The sequence below is a fragment of the Chlorocebus sabaeus genome, chromosome 20 (genome assembly GCF_047675955.1).
Source record: "Chlorocebus sabaeus isolate Y175 chromosome 20, mChlSab1.0.hap1, whole genome shotgun sequence".
NCBI classification, from domain to species: domain Eukaryota; kingdom Metazoa; phylum Chordata; class Mammalia; order Primates; family Cercopithecidae; genus Chlorocebus; species Chlorocebus sabaeus.
The window spans coordinates 75401350-75421119 of record NC_132923.1 but is presented as its reverse complement, the minus strand read 5'-3'; the positions used below and the strand labels follow the sequence as shown (position 1 = coordinate 75421119).

At 38.7% G+C, this 19770-nt stretch overlaps 1 protein-coding gene across 4 annotated transcripts in view; it reads left to right on the top strand.

The window, feature by feature from the left end:
- NFIA (nuclear factor I A) overlaps window positions 1–19770 on the top strand; it is a 386737-nt gene that overhangs the window by 327838 nt on the left and 39129 nt on the right. For all 4 annotated transcript variants that reach the window (XM_007978527.3, XM_007978532.3, XM_007978531.3 and 1 more), the window contains one exon: window positions 1726–1891. In XM_007978527.3, coding sequence (XP_007976718.1) covers window positions 1726–1891 — 166 coding nt within the window. The remainder of the gene's footprint in view (window positions 1–1725; window positions 1892–19770) is intronic.

Genomic DNA, 19770 nt, shown 5'->3' with positions numbered 1-19770 from the left:
CTTTCCCACTTATCTTGGTATAAAGCTAAACAGTGTTCAATAGCTTCATGTGAATGTTTTTATTTTTCTTCAAATAAACCAAATAATCACAATTTGAAATGGCATTCCAAATATAAAAGTGATTTTTAAAAATCAGAAATTTTATTTCAAATATAGGATTAGATGTTTACAGTATATCGCTGTATCCCAAGGCCAATAATAATAAACAGTGACCAGCATAAAGCCAAATTTGATTTTCCTTTTCTACTAATAACTGTGCATGAAGTCACAGATTAGCCATAATTATTACTGGCTAATTTAGGATAGTATGTCACACCATCCTGTCACTGATTTTTTCACTTGCAGAAATACCTGATTCTGCATATCTGAGCCAGAACAGGCAGCTTTGACTAATGTCTGGTGATGTGTTAGCAGATACATTTCTGTCTAGACAACAAATCAATATGGTGCCTCTTTTCTTTTTGCTTGTATATTCATTTGCTTGGCTTATTCTAAAGCATTCACTTATGGACTCTCAGCACACTCAGAAATAACGCAAAGGCAAGGTTGCTGGCAAGAAAGCACAGCGTTCTGATCATCAGACGAGGTAGTCTTTGAGGAGCAATACTAAATGTATAAGTAAATGTTGATGGGGGAGTGAGACTGCCTCTGTAGAATTATTAAGCTTAAATGTAAAAGCCTGGGACAGCAGAATCTCCTTCAACCGAATTTTGATTGGGGACTAAATGTGAACTGTTGTTGTTGGTTGAATAGAGGCCTCTTGGGAAACAGTGAAAAAACTGAACTGATCACCAGCATCAAGCATCTGACTTCTAAATTTTTAACCATTTTTTTAATAGTCCTGACACCCTATATAACTGTCAAATGCCCAGTTTAGCATTTTGATCAAATTTTATAGGACTTAAGGCAGGTCTCTTCATGAAACTATTTTGAAAAAAGTGAAAATAAAATGAGTTTTATTGCTCTCTTTAGAGGGGAATTTTTTTGTTAAAGAGCTGTTATTTGGTTGTTTTAACATCAGGCAGCAAAATAAATATGACTCTTACGGCATATGCTTATATAATTTAAATCAAAATTAGAAGTGATATTTTTCCCTAGCAGACTTCTGACAGCTGAATTCTAAAGTTTGTGTGCCTGATGTTACACAATATGTGAACAAAATTTTCTATGTTCACTTAACACGTTTATTAAATGTTATATAATATCAGCTTTAAAGAGTGAAAATAAAATATTTTTTTTCTCAAGTGCATATTTAGGAAACTTTGCTATATCTATGTAAAGAAACATAGTGGAATAATAGCACAGTCCATAAAACACTTAGATATTAAATATTTAATAATCATGAGGAAGATAATGAAGGTAGCAGTTAATAACAGAAAAATATAAAACATTCCAAGCAAAAGTTGGTTACTCAGGTGACAAATGCAGAGTGATGACTGGCAGGTGGTTTTATGAAATCAGATGCAAAGAAGGACAATGTAGTTAAAGAAATAAGTTTAGGATGCATGGAGCGCATGCGGCTAAGAGTACTTTTGTGAAATGCCTGAAGAACAGAACCCAACAATGGACATTTCTATACGGACTTATGGAAGAATTCAAGCAGCTAGATACTTAGTAATTTACATTAAAGGTGCCGGATGAATATTTTGTTTTCAGAAGCAGCTAATGGTTGCTGTCTCTTTCTTCTTTTTCTTGTATGTGTGTTTTCTGCCTCCACCCTCACAGCCCAATGGGAGCAGCCAAGGCAAGGTGCACAACCCATTCCTTCCCACCCCAATGTTGCCACCGCCACCACCACCACCGATGGCCAGGCCTGTGCCTCTGCCGGTGCCAGACACGAAGCCTCCAACCACGTCAACAGAAGGAGGTGCAGCCTCCCCCACGTCACCAAGTAAGTATGGCTGTGACAAGGCGCCGGTCACTTATAAAGCTGTATGCACTGGAATCCACACTTAGGCTTTGTCCCTCACTGTATAGGCTCTAGAAAGAGGCACAGATCCCCAGTGATGTTGTAGCATGAGTTTACCAGAGTAAGAATCAAAGTGAACATGACTCTTGGGTACTCTACCAGATGAGGAAAACACTGGGTGTTGGGTGGATGAGATGGTGTAGCTACATACCTAGGACTGAAATCAAGTTACGAGCTATTACATTTTGTATATTATTTGAGGGACTTCAAATGCTATTCCCATCATCAAGCAGCAGCTACTTGCATGGATTCTGCTTAGAAAAAGTTCCTCATTCTTACGGACAGCCCTGCCTTCCAGGAACTTGCAGTCTAAGAGAAATGCACTTGAAAGTTATATACCTCATACATCAATAGGAGAAAATGTCTAGATCAAAGCATCAACTCAAAGGTGTGTACACTGACCATTCGCTAAGAGTAAGAGCCTGGCAGAAGATCAGTGCTAGTAGCCCTGGCAGTTGCATGGTGAGGTTTGGCAGAGGTTGGGGTGGGGGATGGGGGATGGAGATAGAGGGGAGAGTAGGATGGAAGGAGGAGAGAACTCTTGGCTCTTCTCTGAACAGTCTGAGAACATTTAATCAAAGAATATAAGATTTCACAACCCTTTTAGGCGATGGGAATGATTACTTGAACTAGAGAGAGAATAATTCTCCAGATATTCCCGGATGTTTTAGAGGTGGCAAGGGGATGGAAATAGTTTGAATGCACAAATGTGGCTTTTATTAATGCCTGGAATAATGACAAAAAGACTGATGACTGGAGTTCCTAGGGGATGGATGCCCTAGTCTTGATAGATGGTGTGATGAGTACCTTCCCTAAAGCTGTAAAGAGGCAGCAAAGTATAAGAGAAGGATAGGAACTGTGACAGTGTGACCCTAAGGGAAGCTTTCAAGGGGGTTGTCGAAAGAGGTGAGACTGAGGCAAGGAATCTATAGAGGAAAGGATGTAAAAGCAGTGTAGGAAATGAGTGTTAAGGCCAAGAACTTGAACCACAGTGATAGATGTAGAATGGAACAGGACATGGTGGGAAGTGTTTTGTAGACATAAGCGTTGGGATTGGGCCGTCCTCTGGGTGAATACAGTGAATGAAGATTCTGGGCCTCTCAGCTTCCTTACCTTCAGTATTGGAATAATAATGATATTGAATACAGGAAGAAAGAGAGAAAGAGGAAAACTGAGCCCCTGTTTATGCCATGTTCATAGAATTTGATTCTGGAGGCACGGAACCCAAATGGCTAGAGGCCCTCATGGACACATCAGAGAGTGAGCTTTGGATTATCCAGTATTTATGCATTTTGATAATATACGCAGAAATGAGCAGCACTGTGCATGGATTCTGTATCAATAGCCAAAAAGATTGAAGGTCCACGGGCAATCTAGGGGAGACCTACTTCTCTTGGTAAGATGACACTTGTCAACAAAGGAGAAAACCCTGAGCGTCCAATGTCAGAGAAGCAAGCTGGGCTTGGCCCATGGATCTTAGAAGCTCAGCTTAGAAAGAAAGCCTCTGCTTCTCAGAGGATTGAGGCTTCTTCAAAGATGTCACATAAATACACAGTAAGTGCCCTGCTTGTTGTGTATTTATGTAACATCTTTAAACAACTCAGAGAAATAACTGCCCCAGACTCTACTTACATCTCTTCCATGAGGATGTTGGCTTACAGATTATGCCTATTGTGCCCTGTCCATGCCTCCGCATACCATTTGCTGCTCGTCTTCTCCCTGTCTGTGCAGGACGTTGCCAGTCTTTTAAAAGCTGCATAGTAATATGCCATCAATTCCATGGAAACAGATCCTCACCTCCACTCTCAATGGCTCATGTGTCATGAGTTTTTCAGTAATGGGAATGAGGCTCTGCTGAGGCACGGCAGAAGAGTGGAAATAGCGGTGTGTGGCTGTTCAAGTCTGAAGGATGGGGGCTCAAATGCCCGCCTTTCAAATTACTAACTGAGTTTCTCTTTGAATCAATTTCCTCTTCTGTAAAATGTAGATAATAATATCTACCTGGCGGTAGATATTTGTGTGAGATCAATTCTGATCATTGAAGTATTTTATTATCTGCCTAAACTCTTACATAGTGGAAGGCTCCAGGCTTGGGTAATGGTAAAATATATCTGTAGGACTTGGAGAAGCTACTCAACCCCTAAATTGAGTTGATGCCTTTGGGTCCCTAGTTCTGGACTCCACTCCATGGATTGAACCAAGCACTGTGTATAAGATAATACCTATCATTCTCTTGTGCCCAGCCTCAGGCATCTTGTCAGCACTAAGGGAAGAAGGGCAGAGGGAGTCTTGGCAGATCCAACTCATACAGTTGCATGTTAGAGCAGCACTTAAGATTTGGGGTAGGGTGGGGGTGAGAGAATATCAGCAGAAAGAGTCCCAGAGCTTGATACAGATTTGATACTTTTTGAATCATAGGATTCTAGAAATATAGGCAAAACAAAATGTTCTACTGATGACACAGAAGGGTTTTTATCATCATTCATTTTAGCCTTTGTTCAGCTAAAGGCTTTTCTAGGGTATGATGAATTCATTGTAATATGTAGTTTCACAGCATACTATTGCTTACCATTTTCTGCTTTCTTAACAAGATGGTGTTAGGCTGGGAGAGCTGTAATTTATAGTGTAGGAGAAGCCTTTCAAATTAAAAATCTTGAATCTCACTCATCCTTATTTGGAGGGAATTTAAGGGCCCTCAATTTAAAGAGTCCTCTCCCATGCCCTGATTTCTAAACCAATTGATAAATAAAATACTTTTTAAAAATCAGAAGACAAAATATCACCTTTATTGTGAGAGAATTTAGTTTAGAACTGTGGCCAGGGCACTTCCTAACACTGAACCCCCAATTACACCATCATAGCTACCTGGTCACTGGCAGGGCTAGACCACAGCAGCCCTTCTTACATGTGATCCGCCCTAGCCTATAAAGCTGATGGCATGAAGGTGTGGGTGGCAGTGTGCTTCCCACCAGCACCTGTCCCCGAAGAGGAAGAGATGGGGTGGGGTGGTGGGGACTAGTCATGTCCAGTTTTTCCTTCGAAGCTTTACAACCTAGAGAGTAATAGGTGAGAGGGTGGAGAGAAGACAAGAGTAGATGGAAGGGAATAAGTATCAGGAGTGAAGTAGCTTCCCCCTCCCTTAGCATTCATCTTTGACGACTGCCTTTTTTCATTCATTTATTCAGCCTGCACCTATCAGGCACCTATGATGCAGCACGGCTGTATTAGCGCATGGGATTCAGAGATGATGGATCCCTACTCTCAAGAAATGGGCGTCTGTTGAGGGACACGTAAACAGGCAGTTTATACGGGATGACACTGGCATAAAGTTGTGTATAGGTGCCACAAGAAGACATGGGAGGGAGTTTGGTCTAGTGTGGGCCTCCAGGTAAACATATTTTAGAGGAGTTGACTTCTAAGCTGTTTAGTAGATATAACATCCTGGTGTCTTAAGAGAATATAGAACTTTTCTTCTGAAACCAGCTTGGTGGCCTAAAATTGGATTACCACTAGATTAAAATGTAGGGCAAAACTATAGTTTCAGAAATCAGGTACTTTCTTAGAAATTAAAAACACAGGTTGAGCAGATTCTGTTTATCTTGTCAGTTTATCAGAGCTCAACTTTAGCAAGAAGGAACATCATGACAGGGTATTCAGTACATGTGCTCAGCATCCCAACAGTTTGATGTCTGAAATGGAGGCTGTTCTCAAAAATGTAAACTGTATGACATAAGACAGCCTTTTCTATTTAGGAGTTTGAGATGACTTGCCATACAATACAATTCTAAAAGTAAATATAGGGACCGGGCTTGGTGGCTCATGCCTGCAGACCCAACACTTTGGGAAGCCTAGGAGGGGCAGATTGCTGGAGCTCAGGCGTTCGAGACCAGCCTGGACAACATGGTGAAACCCCATCTCTACAAAAAATACAAAAATTAGTTGGGCGTGGTGGCATACACCTATAGTTTCAGCTACTTGGGAGGCTGAGGCAGGAAAATTGCTTGAGCCCGGGAGGTCGAGGCTGCAGTGAACCAAAATCACGCCACTGCACTCAAGCCTGGGTGACAGAGTGAGACCCTGTTTCAAAAAATATATATATAATAAAAATAAAAGTAGGAAAACATGCCAAATGCCTTCTGTATTATCACTTTTCTAGGTCTCAACTCCCTTATGTGTTAATGGAAATAACACTAACTGCTCTACTCACTCTCGTAGTCAGATTATCAGAACAAATGGGGTAACAGATGTGCTGTGCTGTAGACAGTTAAAAGTCCAAGGCATCATTTTTAATATCCTCTTATAATGAAATACAAATGGATGCCAGCCTGGAGCAGAGTATGTATTTTTTCACTAATCAGTTGCCTCTGGCACTAATACTAAACTTTGCAGCTGTGGCCAGAAAAACAGGGGGAAGGCAGATCTGGGGGAAAATAATTCCTATGAAATAAATACATTTTAATGGGAATAATCCTTACCAGTGCCCTAAGAAACAGGGAAATGGGAGTGGGGCAAGAAGAATTTTTATACTGTTGATTTGTTTGGAGAAAGATTGATAGACTATGCCAGGTCTCTTTAGGATACTATGACAAATGGAAACATGACCTTTGTAAGAGCATTTCACAACCAATGTGCTCCATTCCCACAGATTAACGACCTATGTGGGTTTTGATACCTACTGAAAAAAGACCACTTCTTTTATTTATTCAATAAATGTTTATTGAGCATCAGCTATGTGCCAAGCACTCTTCTAGGTGGTAAGGTTCAGCAGGGAATCCCTGGCCTTATGGAACTTTGATTCTAGAGAGGGAAGAAAGACAGTGAACGAAACAGTGAGTATGAGAGATAGGTGGGATGTAAGTGCTACACAGGGAAATCAAGCCGAGAGAGGAGGGATGCAGCTCTAAGCAGGGTGATCAGAGGGCTATTTGAGAAGGGCAAATTTGAACAAAGCCTGGACAAAGATGAGAGCATGAGCCAGGATGCTGTAGGAGGAGAGGTTTCCAAGCAGAAGGACCAGCCAGGAGAAAGGCAGACCAATGTGGTGAGATCAGGCAATGAAAGCAGGGGGTGAGGTCAGAGTGGAGTGAGGATGCATTTGGGGCCTCGGGGATGTAAATCACACCGGTTCTTACAGGCTCTTGTAAGGACTTCAGCATTTACCCTGAGTGAGATGGGGCAGTGAGGTAATACCACCTAGATTTTAATAGATACATGCCGAAGGTTTTGTTGAAAATAGATTGCCAGGAACAAGAATTAAAGAATTAAAACAGGGAGTTAAAAAACTGGGTTTTTCCAATAAATAAAATGAGCATCTTCTACATGCCAGCCAGTATTCTAGGTACAAGGGATATAAAAGTGAACAAAACAGGCAAAAATCCCCTGCCCTGGTGGAGCTTACATTTTAGTGGAAGGGGATAAACAATAATTAAAATATAAGTAAATTAGTGAGTTAAGGACCAGTAAGTACAATGGAGAAAACTAAAACAGGCAGGGTTGATGGGGAGGGGCACTATTGCAATCATCCAGGCAAGAGTTGCTAATGACCCGCACCAACGTGGGAGCAATAGGAGTGATGAGAAGTAAGTGGGTTCCGGGTATATTTGAAAGATAGAGCTGACAAGACTTGCTGACACATTAGATATGGGTTGAGAAGAATTGGTGATGATGCCTAGGTTTATGACCTGAGCAACTGGGATAGAGTTGCCAGCAGCTGAGATGGGAAGACCACAGGAGGGGCATCTCTGGGTGAGGGATGGAGATCAGAAGTTCGGTTTGACCAAATTATGTTTGAGATGCCTATTAGACATCTTATTGCTGGACTAGTCATAATAACCTGCTGCCTATTGCAGCTGTTTGCAGGTGACTGGGTTTTTCTGTGTGCATCATCTCATTAAATTGAGAAGGGACTCCTTTTTGAACATGTAATACAATTAATGAATAGACTAAGAGTCCTGAGAACAGCTCAGGCATGGAGGAAATCTTTCATTATGTCTGGATCTGTTTGTGCTGTGGTAATTCAAAATATACAATTCTTTCTGTTAATTGTACTTTTAAGTTCCAATTTTTATATTGTAGATTGGAATCAACATACTATAAAAATGGACTTTTCCAGAAAAAAATGAAGATTGGCATCATAATCTAGAAATATAATGGAAAGAGAAAAAACACTTTTGAATTATGATGGAAGATAAAACATGCGTATTTTCTTTTTTTAATTAATTAGGAACACAAAAACTCAATTTAAAAATGCATAAAAGACCTATCAACATGTTTCTCCATGCCTTCTTCACTATGAACTTTGGATTTTTTTCAACTAGAATTCTATTAAAATAGAAGCATATAATAAGTTACCTTTATTATTTATTTTTATATCTTTGATGAATCTTGTATATATTCATTATACAAATGAATATGAATTCATTAGCCAAGAACATAACAATAATCTGTGACTGGGATTTAAAATTTCTCATATAAGAATTAACATGTATTGAATGCTTTTTGGTTAGCAAAGCTCTTTTTACATATATATTATCTCATCCCATCTTCTCAACCCTCCTGTGAGGTCAGGATTTCATAGGCAAAGAAACTGAGATTGGAAGATGGAGGTTACATTCCCAGGTTAGTTTAGTAGGGACTCAAACACAGGCCTTTCCAGGCCTTTCCATGCTCTTTCTACTACCTCATACTGTCACTGAACAAATTACAAACAATGTGACTAGATTTCTGGTTTTGGGGGGAACCACAGCTGTCTGCTACTGTCTGAAATTAACAACAAAGTATTTTGCCTTTTTTTTTTTTTTGAGATGGAGTCTCACTCTGTCACCCAGTTTGGAGTGCAGTGGCACTGTCTCAACTCACTGTAACCTCCACCTCGCGGATTCAAGTGCTTCTCCTGCCTCAGCCTCCCAAGTAGATGGGACTACAGGTGCCCGCCACCATACCTATCTAATTTTTATATTTTTTAGTAGAGACAGAGTTTCACCATATTGGCCAGACTGGTCTCAAACTCCTGACCTTATGATCATCCCACCTCGGCCTCCCAAAGTGCTGGGATTACAGGAATGAGCTACTGCGCCCGGCCCAAGTATTTTCCTTTTACGGATGTGTCAGGCACTTTACAAATTGTTTGTTTATTTGTTTGTTTGTTTTTCTGCAACAGAGTCTCTGTCACCCAGGCTGGAGTGCAGTGGTGCAATCTCAGCTCACTGCAACCTCCATCTTTCTGGTTCAAGTGATTCTCATGCCTCAGCCTCCTGCGTATCTGGGATGACAGGTGCCCACCACCACACCCAGCTAATTTTTGTATTTTTAGTAAAGACAGGGTTTCGTCATGTTGGCCAGGCTAGTCTCAAACTCCTGGCTTCAAGCAGTCCACCTTCCTCAGCCTCCCAAAGTGCTGGGATTACAGGTGTTAGCCACTGTGCCCGGCCTACTTTACAAAATGTTTTTATATATGTATTATCTCACTTCGTCCTCAGAATAATCCTATGAAATAAATTCTCTTGTTACCCAGATTGAGAAAGACAAAGCATGGAGAGATAAGGTAACTTTCTCAAGGTCACTTAACCAGGGTGCCAGAGTCATGATTTCCATCCAATTCACCTTCAACCTAGAGCTCATAGGCTTGACTGTAACATGAGGATCTTTGCTTTAGCCCAAAGCTCCTTTTTTTTTTTTTTTCCCCCCAGTGAAAACCCAATGGCAGAAATATAGAGGAAGACATTAGTAGTTGTTTGTACTTCAGTATGAATTGGTTTCTGTTCCAGAGAGTGCGTCTTATTAGCAGGTAAAGGAAGAGAGCAGAAAGTTTGAGGGGAGACATGAGGACTCTGTTTCCTTTGTCAGAGAAGAAGCAGTAGATTTTAAGAAAGAATGAAAAAAAGGAGTTAGTGGCTTCCATTCATGGAACTTTTTTTTTTCATTAGTGATGCCTGGACTATGTTACTGTTCTTTTTCTTAATTTTAAAATTTTACATTCAATGAAATTCACTCTTTCATGTACAGCTCTGTGAATGTTAATAACATTCTTGTAACCAACACCACAGACAGGATACAGAACAATACCCAAACTCTCTCATTGTTCTCACCTACTCTTAGTTTAATGTCTGATGTCACTTAGTGCCAGGGAGCTTATTTTACTTTGCTCGATTTCCACATTGATTTTAATTCCCCTATCAGTGCTGCTGCTATCCCATTATGTTTCAAAAATTGAGAGATTATGAAAGAGACTCAAATACATACAGTATTTTAATCTATGGTAACAGTGGCATTTTATATTAGAGGAGCAAAAAGGGTTAGTCAGTCAAGTATATTGGGAGAGTCTGGAAAAAATATTTCTTGCATCAAGATAAATTTCAGCTGGAACCAAAAATATGATGTTAAGCCATAAAATAGCACAAGAAAATACAGGATAAATTTTTATAATGTTGGAGTAAAGAAGGGCTTTCTAAATAATGCCAAAAAACCAGCAGCCATGAAAGGAAAGTATCCAAAATTTATACATGGAAAAAACACCATGAATAAAGTCAGAAGACAAAAGATAGAAGAAAAAGTGTAAACATACGTGACGGGGCTAAATTATCTAACATATAAATTATTTTTAAAAGTGAGTAAGAGAAAGACTAACAATCCAATAGAAAGACGAGAAAAGGATATAAACAGAGAGAAAAGGAAAACATTTAAAAGACATCTCTTTCATGTAGCATGAGAGCAATGCTGATTAAAACTTGAATGATATTTTCATCTATTAACAGATCAAAAGGTGTCTTAACACAATATTGGTAAGTATGTGGAAAACCGACATTCTCTTATGCTGTTAAAGGACTGTAAATTGGTTCAACCTCTTCAGAGGACATTTTAGTTTTATATAGATATAAAATTTAAATGTGTGTAATAAACTTTATAACACAAAAACATTAATGTTTAAATTTTGTCCCTATATTAGTACATATATAAATTTTACTTGTAAGCTGTGCCTACTTGGTTTGGACATATGAACAAAACTGTACATAAAGTATTGATTGCAACATTGGTTACAATAAGAGTCTGGTAATAACTGAAACACTCACCAAGTGAGTACTGTACCTTAGGAACCCTTTACAAATAAAAAGATAGGTCTATCTCCGTGAATTCATGGACTAATCGTTGAGTTATATTGTTATATTAATTCAGCAAAGGAGAGTGCTAAGAAATGTGTATGGAATGCTGCATCGGAGAGGGGATGCATGTACAAATTGGATTGTATGTGGAAGGATAGAAACTAACAGTGGTTTACTCCAGGGAAAGGGACAAGGTTGTTGGCAGACAACTTTTTGGTGCCTTATCCAGTGAGAAAGATATTGCTAAGTTTTCAATCCTCCTTTGATATCAAATATTATGATTTCTTTATTCTTAAAAATATTTGTCTAGTGATCTAATAATAATCTTGTTTATACTAAAATGATGACAGTGATCAAAACCACATACTCACACGTGGGGGAGTTCATAAAATCCTTGGCAATTTTTATACATCTAGCTTTTAGCTGTACTAACCTGAACTTTTGGAGTGATTCCAAAAATGTGTGATTTTTCTAGTAATGAATAATACTCTTTTCCCCCTCACAGAGAGCATAGAGTTCAGTGTAAGGTGAGCATTTTCATTCACAGTAGCTATTAGTTGGTTACAGGTTCTGCCTTACGAACCCATTAAATATAAATGTACTTGTACTATCTTATAACATAATTTGTTATAAATACTTTTTAGAGCATTTTAATTTTGTGTAGTCTAATATTTTAGTGTTTAAATTTTTTAAATGAAAAGAAAGAGAATTATTAAAAATCAAGCATTTTGATAGGTATTTTCATATGCATTACCTTAGTTGCATTTGTTATTATAAATCTGCACCACTGGAATTGTTAGCTCTTTTAAAGAAGATGAAACTGAGCAAAAGTTCAAATCCCAGTCTGTTGGACTCCAAAGCCCAGTGTTTTCTACTCTACCAGGACACGTGTTATGTTTAGAGATGTCATATCATGCAGCTTTCCCTTGAAAATCTTAAAACACCCCATTAAAAATGTTTTACATTGCATCAAGAATAACACCATCCTGGGTATGTTGAGATAGATGAAAAAACGGAAACCAAAGCAGGAAAAAGATTAAGAGATAAGCGTTGCAAAAAAAGAATAGGAAAAAGAACAGAACTTTGGACGATTCCATTCATTTGGGTGGTCATAACCCAGTCAACTCTTGTGTTCACCTTAGTTTTTTATTGTTTCAGATGACAGATGAGTTTAAGTCTCTCTTTATGAAGATAATATATGGCATTTTAAGAAATTTGCAAAATATAGAAAAGCATAAAAAAGAAAATTATATTCTTCCATTATCAACTACTAACATTTTGGTCTTGTTTCCTCATCTTTGTGTGTGTGTGTGTGTGTGTGTGTGTGTGTGTGTGTGTTTATACACATATAAAATGATTGCGACCATACTGAATATAATATTTTGTATGCCATTAATTCAAATTTTATGCCTTTCTTACTCAAAAAAAAGTTAAGAAATGGGATTTTAAATAATTTTTACCTGTATTCCCACTATAGAACATTAACTTTTCTTCCAACCTATGGAGTATGTTACAGCATATCCTTAGACATATTTTTGTCCCCAACTCTAATAATTTTTTTAGGATATAGTTGTAGAATTGGAATTGCTAATACAAACAGTTTGAACATTCCTCTTGATACACATTACTGAATTGCTTTCAGAAAGGTTGTGCCAATTTATGTGTTTTCAAATTGCATACGAGTATGATCATAACATTAACCCTTGAGAAGTTTGGGTGTTATCATTTTTAATTGTTGGAAGGCAGATGTGTTGGGGATATAATGTCCCTTATCAGATATTAGAGTCAGTAGTCCCTGATGAAATGATTTTAGTGTTTTTCTTTACTTGTATTAATTATATTAAAATTGGAATTCTAGGGATTTCCCATCCTATTTGCAAAGCCTCTCCATAGGGATCACCCTTTGGACTGTTCCTGTGAAGAGAGTGACCTGTTGGACATCACAGTGGGGTCAAGCCTTAGTTAAAGGACTGGGAGATTGGAGTAAATAATGTCCATTATACTGGACTCTATATAGAGAAATTCAGAGAGGTTAACTGACTTGCCAAGATCACATTTCTAGTAAGAGATCTAATGAATTCAGTCCAGGATTTGCTGGTTTTTAAAATTTATTTTCTATTGACTGTGTTGCACTGTCTCCAAAAAAAGTATTATTTGAGATTTTTAGGTTCCATTTGTGTTTAAGATGAAAAATTACTAGAAGTTATTTAAAAATCATCCATAATCCGGCTGAGTATGATGGCACATATCTGTAATCTCAGCACATTAGGAGGCCGAGACAGGAAGATCACTTGAGCCCAGGAGTTCAAGACCAGCCTGGGCAATATAATGAGACAGTGTCTCTACAAAAAATAAAATTTTCCAGGCGTGTGGCACACACCTGTGGTCCCAGCTACTCAGGAGGCTGAGGCAGGAGGAGGATCACTTGAGCCCAGCAGGTCAAGGCTGCAGTGAGCCGTGTTAAAGCCACTGCACTCTAGCCTGGGCAACAGAGCAAGACCCATTTCAAAAAAGAAAAAAATATCATCCATAATCCCAGTCTTCAAAGATAATAACTGTGCATATTTTCCAGTCATTTTCTATGCATATTTTAATCATAACTGATCATGATGTATGTGTGTATGTGTGTATTATACAGTTTTGTAAATGATTCTTATTTCATCTTATAAATACATTACAATGTCATTAGCTATTATTTTAAGATACTATTAATGGCTGCAAAATATTCCAATGTATGGATGAAGCATTAACTTACAAGTGGGTTCCAATTTGTTGCTCTTATAAGTAATGATGTAATGAACATCTTGTAGCATAAACCTTTATCTGTATTATTAGTACTTGTGGAGGATAAATTCCCGAAGTAGATTTCCAGAGTTTCACTGCCTTTTGAGAGGCTGCAGAAGTCTTTCAAGAGGGAGCAATCCAATATATTGATCAAAGTTTCTTTTTTTAGCAAACCCCAGCCGAATCCAGGGTTTATTCCCTGTGGCTATTTAATATAACTTTCCCCTGTCCCTACTCATATACATGGTTGCTTCTGATCAATAAATATTTTCTTTCAATTGAGCAACACACAGCATACACATAAAAATAAATGACAGTCATAGAATTTGGATTCACCGTCAGAAATAAATTTAAATGAACTGAAACAAAGTTGTATTCTTAACCTTTAAAAACTATTATGAGAAAGAATGTTACAGGCAGTTCAAACAGACTGACTGTGGGCCAGGTGCAGTTGCTTGTCCCTGTAATCCCAGCACTTTGGAAGGCCATCACAGGAAGATTGCTTGAAACCAGGAGTTCCAAACCAGCCTGAGCAACATAGCGAGACCGCTACCTCTGCAAAAAATAAAAGTAAAAAAATTAGCTGGGCACCGTGGCACGTGCTTGTAGTCCTAACTACTGGAAAAGCTGAGGTGGGAAGATCACTGGAGCCCCCAGGAATTTGAGGCTGCAGTGAGCTATAATGACACCACTGCACTGCACTCCAGCCTGGGTGACAGAATAAGACCCTGTCTCTAAAAAAAAAAAAAAAAAAAAAAAATCGGCTACAGGAAACACTCATTGCTCTCATTGTAAAGTGCCTTCTTCTTGCACAGATTTTGGTAACGTAAGGTCAAATCATCTCCAGTTGAAAGGTTACTCTGGTCTTCTCTCTCTGTGCACATTATAGCATGAATTGTCTTGCACTTCCTTTTCTATACTTTTTACCCCAAATTCTGATATAGCTTGACCTCCTACTGCCCTTAGGATCCTTAATACAAACAGAAATACCCACAGAGCAAAGCCATCTGGCCAGACTATTTCTTTTCATGATTTTTGTGAGTTCTTGGCACCTTAGACATGCCATGCAAATAGTTATCATACACGTTAAGCAATGGTAATATATTAAAGTTAGAATTCATTAGCTTTTCAGGAAGGAAGCTTGTGGGCATGTTGTTCTGTAATAGTTTACTAGCGATAAGGAGGCTTTCATTCTGTGCCCTGAGGGTTGTGAGTTTTTGTTGTTGCTGTTGGTAACTTGTTTGTAAAGACAAAAGATTTGCAGAAATAATAGGATGAGGTAGCTGTACAGATGTGATCAAAATAATAGAAATCCGGTGTAGTTGTCCTCTAGATGCTAAACATCTGGATAAAAACAACATCCATTCCATCTTGTGGGGATTTTGAAACCTCTGAATATTGGATCATGTGTAAGTAAGGCCTGTAGATTTTTAAAAGGCTGTTTCTCTAGCTATATAATGATATTAATAATACTAGCCCAGGCCTTGTAAACTTGTCAATACCAATTGATTTCTTTGAAGGAGAAACATTCCGATATTTTCCAGCATTTCTTTTGTGACCTTGTAAGAAATAGTGCTGTTCAGATTTTTAAGTGAGTTCAGTTGTAATGGTTTCATTTAGAAATTAGCCAATCTATTTTCTAACAGTTTCTGCATTTTTTTTTTAGACACGAAAGTTTTCTCACAGGGCCTTTTTTTTTTTAATAGCGTGACAGTGCAGTTAAAAGATTTGGGAAATTATTACAATGAGGTATTTAGCCATCTCCCTGTTTCAGTTTGCAACTGAATGCTTCTTAGGCACATTTCCTTTACTGCCAGGAGTCACTGATAAACATTTAATAAAACTGCAATTTGAATACACAGGATTCTGTTTAAGTCTATATTCCTGAACTTGTTCTGATTACTTTTGTCTAATAACTGGCAAATTTTGAGCAGGTAGTAGAATCATATAGTAAGACTATTTTGAATGAAATTGAATTTTCGACTAGCTTTAGAGGGAGGCTCCCACACGTGAATATGTCTGAGTTTCTGAAAATGAGGGAACACATGAAGGTGCATCTTGATATTTGAGATGAGCAGAGAAAGGTTTAGAGTGGAGGAATGTCTAGTTGCCTTAACAGTGTTTAGAATTGAAATTTGGTATCTGTTTATTTTGTAAATTATTTCCTCCTCTAAAAATAAATTCAACAGGCTTCTTCCCCGTCATTTTCAAACATTCAGGTCCCTGATCATTGAAATGTTACCTTTCCTTGCTGTATGGCAAAATGTAATTTGCAAGTTCCCTGTTTTCTCCTTTCCCTCTGCAATTGCTAGCTCCATTCCCTGCCTCTGTTCCTCCAATTGTGCTGTGCCCTTGGTGGCCTCAGTCCACTGGAACCTGTCAACCAACACATCTTTCACAGCCCATCCCAGAAGCCCTCTCCATCTCCCCTGTAAAGCTTGTCCTGTTCCTCCTGCCAGTGTCACTTTTCTGTCCTTTACACCCTGCAGAGTTTTATTTATATTACTTTTAGGCACTCGTGTTTCCATCTTCTGTACTTATCTCTCCCCATTAGGCTCTAACATGTTAGGGATAACAGTGTGTCTCACTCGCCTTTGCAGCCTCCATAGTGCTCAGTACAGAGCCTGGCACGTAGCAAGTGTTGAAATATCTCTTGGAGAGAGAGGAAAAAAATGAATCTATTAAAATGTCTCTATGATGCACTGCGGAAGCTAGGCTTGGTGGATCGAGTTTAAGGGAATGAAGAGGGGGTGAATGTTTGCTACTTCCGTGTATTTGGAGTCTTTGATAAAACAGACCAATTTTTCTTCAAACTTCATGTCGGTTTATAGACCAGGCTGCCAGGGTTTAGGGTACCTCATCGCTTCCTGCATCTGGAAGTAAATTCAGAACCTCAAAGCTCACCCTGCCGTATATTTTCTGCCAAGGTGCCTCACATTTTCCTCCTAGCCGCGGCCAGAGGAGCTGGCTGTCACTCAAGTAGGTCAGCCCCAGGTGAAACCAGCCACTTAGCCTCCTTCTGGGCACCCTGTGGGTATATGGAGGGCTGTTTGTTCAAAGAGCAGCTCTCCTTTCAGGTTTACCCTTTACACGGAAGAAATCTGGCTAAATTTTCTCCCTTTTCTGCCTTTCTGTGATTACATGTATTTTAGTGATTGCTAAATTTGAACTAAACCTTGAAACTAACTACCTGCTTTCAAAACCAACCAATATGAACTCACATTTTCTAGTTTGTCAGTTTTGGGGAATTTTATTAATATTATTTTTATCTTAAAGAAACATCAACTGGCTGAGTGTAGTGGCTCATGCCTGTAATCCCAGCACTTTGGGAGGCCAAGGTGGGAGGATCACTTGAGCCCAGGAGTTTGAGACCAGCCTGGGCAACATAAGGAGACCTCATCTCCACAAATAATTTTAAAAATTAAAAGGGCATAAGGGCACATACCTGTAGTCCCAGCTACTCAGGAAGTTGAAGTACAAGAATCATTTGAGCTCAGGAGGTCAAGGCTTCAGTAAGCCATGTTCATGCCACTGCACTCTAGCCTGGGCGACAGAACAAGACTCCATCTCAAAAAAAAATAAAGAAAGAAATATCAACTGACATTGGCATAAATATTTTAGTATCTTAATATCTTCTTCTTCAGTCATATTTTTTCCAAAGACAAGACAAAAGCATCTCCACTCAAATCAGTTTGACCACGTTCTCAACACCATGTTCAGGTGTAATTGTTGAGTGAAGGCTATTACAGACTCCAGACTAATTCATCTGGAAATGCCATGGTTCCTTTTTGCAGATATATCCCTTATACCTTCCCATTTGGGAAAAGAAAAAAGGAAACCTACCACAGGAGCAACAAAAACTGGGATTTGTTTGGCTAGCAGTCAGTGAGCCACATTCATTTCTGATGATGTAGAGGCGGTTCGGTCCTCTCAGGGACATCCGCCATGATAAAGAGCAGTGCTTGGTCCCAGCACCTTGGGAGGCCAAGGCGGGAGGATTGCCTGAGCTCAAGAGTTTGAGACAAGCCTGAGCAGCATGGGGAGACCCCCATCACTATTAAAAAAAAAAAGCAGCACTGGTGGGTGATTCCCCCTACTAACCCTCTCCACCCCACTCCCTCGTGTCCATGTACCCCACAATGCCCCTAGAGATCATTCCTAGCATCCTCAGAGGCCCTGTCAAACTATTGTTCATAAAGAGAGAGCTGTTCTTGAGCCATTCCCCAACTGATCTTAGGAAGGCAGGACCGGTATTGTCTAAGTGAAGGATTAGAGAATTAGCAATGCCTACCCTAAGAGGGTAACACAGAAAGAACGCAAATTTTCTGGATATGGGATCAAATTCTGGTTTGGAATTTTGAAACTTACTGCTGTAGTGCTGGCCAAACTAAGACGCTTGGATAATGTGAAGAAATACATTAGAGAGAGAGAGAGACAAAATATGGTCAGATTAGTGTAAATGAGAGCTTGCCAGAAGCTTCTTATAGGAACATTCTTCAATGTTAGGAAAATGGTTCATAGCACTATCGCTAATATAGGTAAAATGGCTGCTAAAACAAAAAGCAAACACTTTCTGTTTCAGAAGCAGCCAAATAATCAATTATTTGATTTTTAATAGTCATGTTTGCCATGAGGATTCTTATAATAAGATTATGTAGCCAAGTTGATTTCCCTGTTGACTTTATCAATAAGTCATCAAGCACTTCTGAATCTCCCCTCCAGAATTCTCAAAAATGTCCTACAGTAATCTCCCCAGAAAACTATTTTCTGGATTTTATGATTTTTCATAGCTCTACCTACAGCTTTGATTATTGCTGTTGTAAATAAATCAAGAATTATAATTAAGAAGGATATGAATATGATATATCATAGTATACACAGTTGTATGTAATGAATTACCTTATTGCCCCTTTACTTGATATTCATGTTGTAAGCTCTTAACTGTGCAAGTATAATTGATTCACTATGGTAAATGTGATTGTTTTAACAAAAAGTTTCAATTAAGGTTTTATTCAACAGTGTAATTCCCTTATTCAATTGTTTCTTTAGGAAAATCAAATTCAACTTATGTTGTATCTTTTTTGGGACTACATCCTGTTATAGGTGACCACCCTGCTGGAGTAATAGAAGATGAGTCAGAATTTCGTTCTTCCTTCCTTTATTTTCCCTGTGTGCTTTTCCCAGAAGCTAGCTTTCTATGGAATAAATTTGCCTGGGCACCATTTGTCCCATTGTTTCACTTGGGTACTCAAAGACTAGTAGACTTTTGTAGTTTTTATATATATATATATATATATATATATATATATATATATATAAATGCAAACCCACTAGCACCTCTCTTACCATTGTTCTCTTTTTTAAAGAACTAGAATAAAATTTGGAGAAGCTCTGGTAGTCCTTGAGAGTATGAAAGGGCTTCTGGGATGTTGTAAAACTAAGACTGCAAGTTTTGTCCCATGACTGAAGAAGGGAAAGTATCTGATTGTTGGCCTCATAGAAATTTTGCATAGCTAAAGTATTTGTATGCTAAATCTTCTTTCAGATGGAGAAATTGAGGTTAAGCAAAAATAGATGATGGGATATAATATAGATACCTTTCCCGATTTAGTAAGCTTGCTATAGTGAAACTGTCTTCACAAAAAATGACACCCCCCAACCCCCAGAATGGCTTCTGTGTTGGGATCAGTTAGCATGCTTGTTTTGGATGTCCCCAGTATGGTAAGAATGTCATAGGAAATCCTGCTATGCGTCTATGATGAGCAGCAGGCGGGTGCACACTGTTCTATTAGGGCCATCAAACATGGACTCACGTTTCAGCGTCTGTCATCAATCACTCAGCCTTCATACCTTAATATACCCTTCATTCCTTTTTGTTCCTTCTCAACCTACCTAACTATTCCTGTGTAAAAGAACACT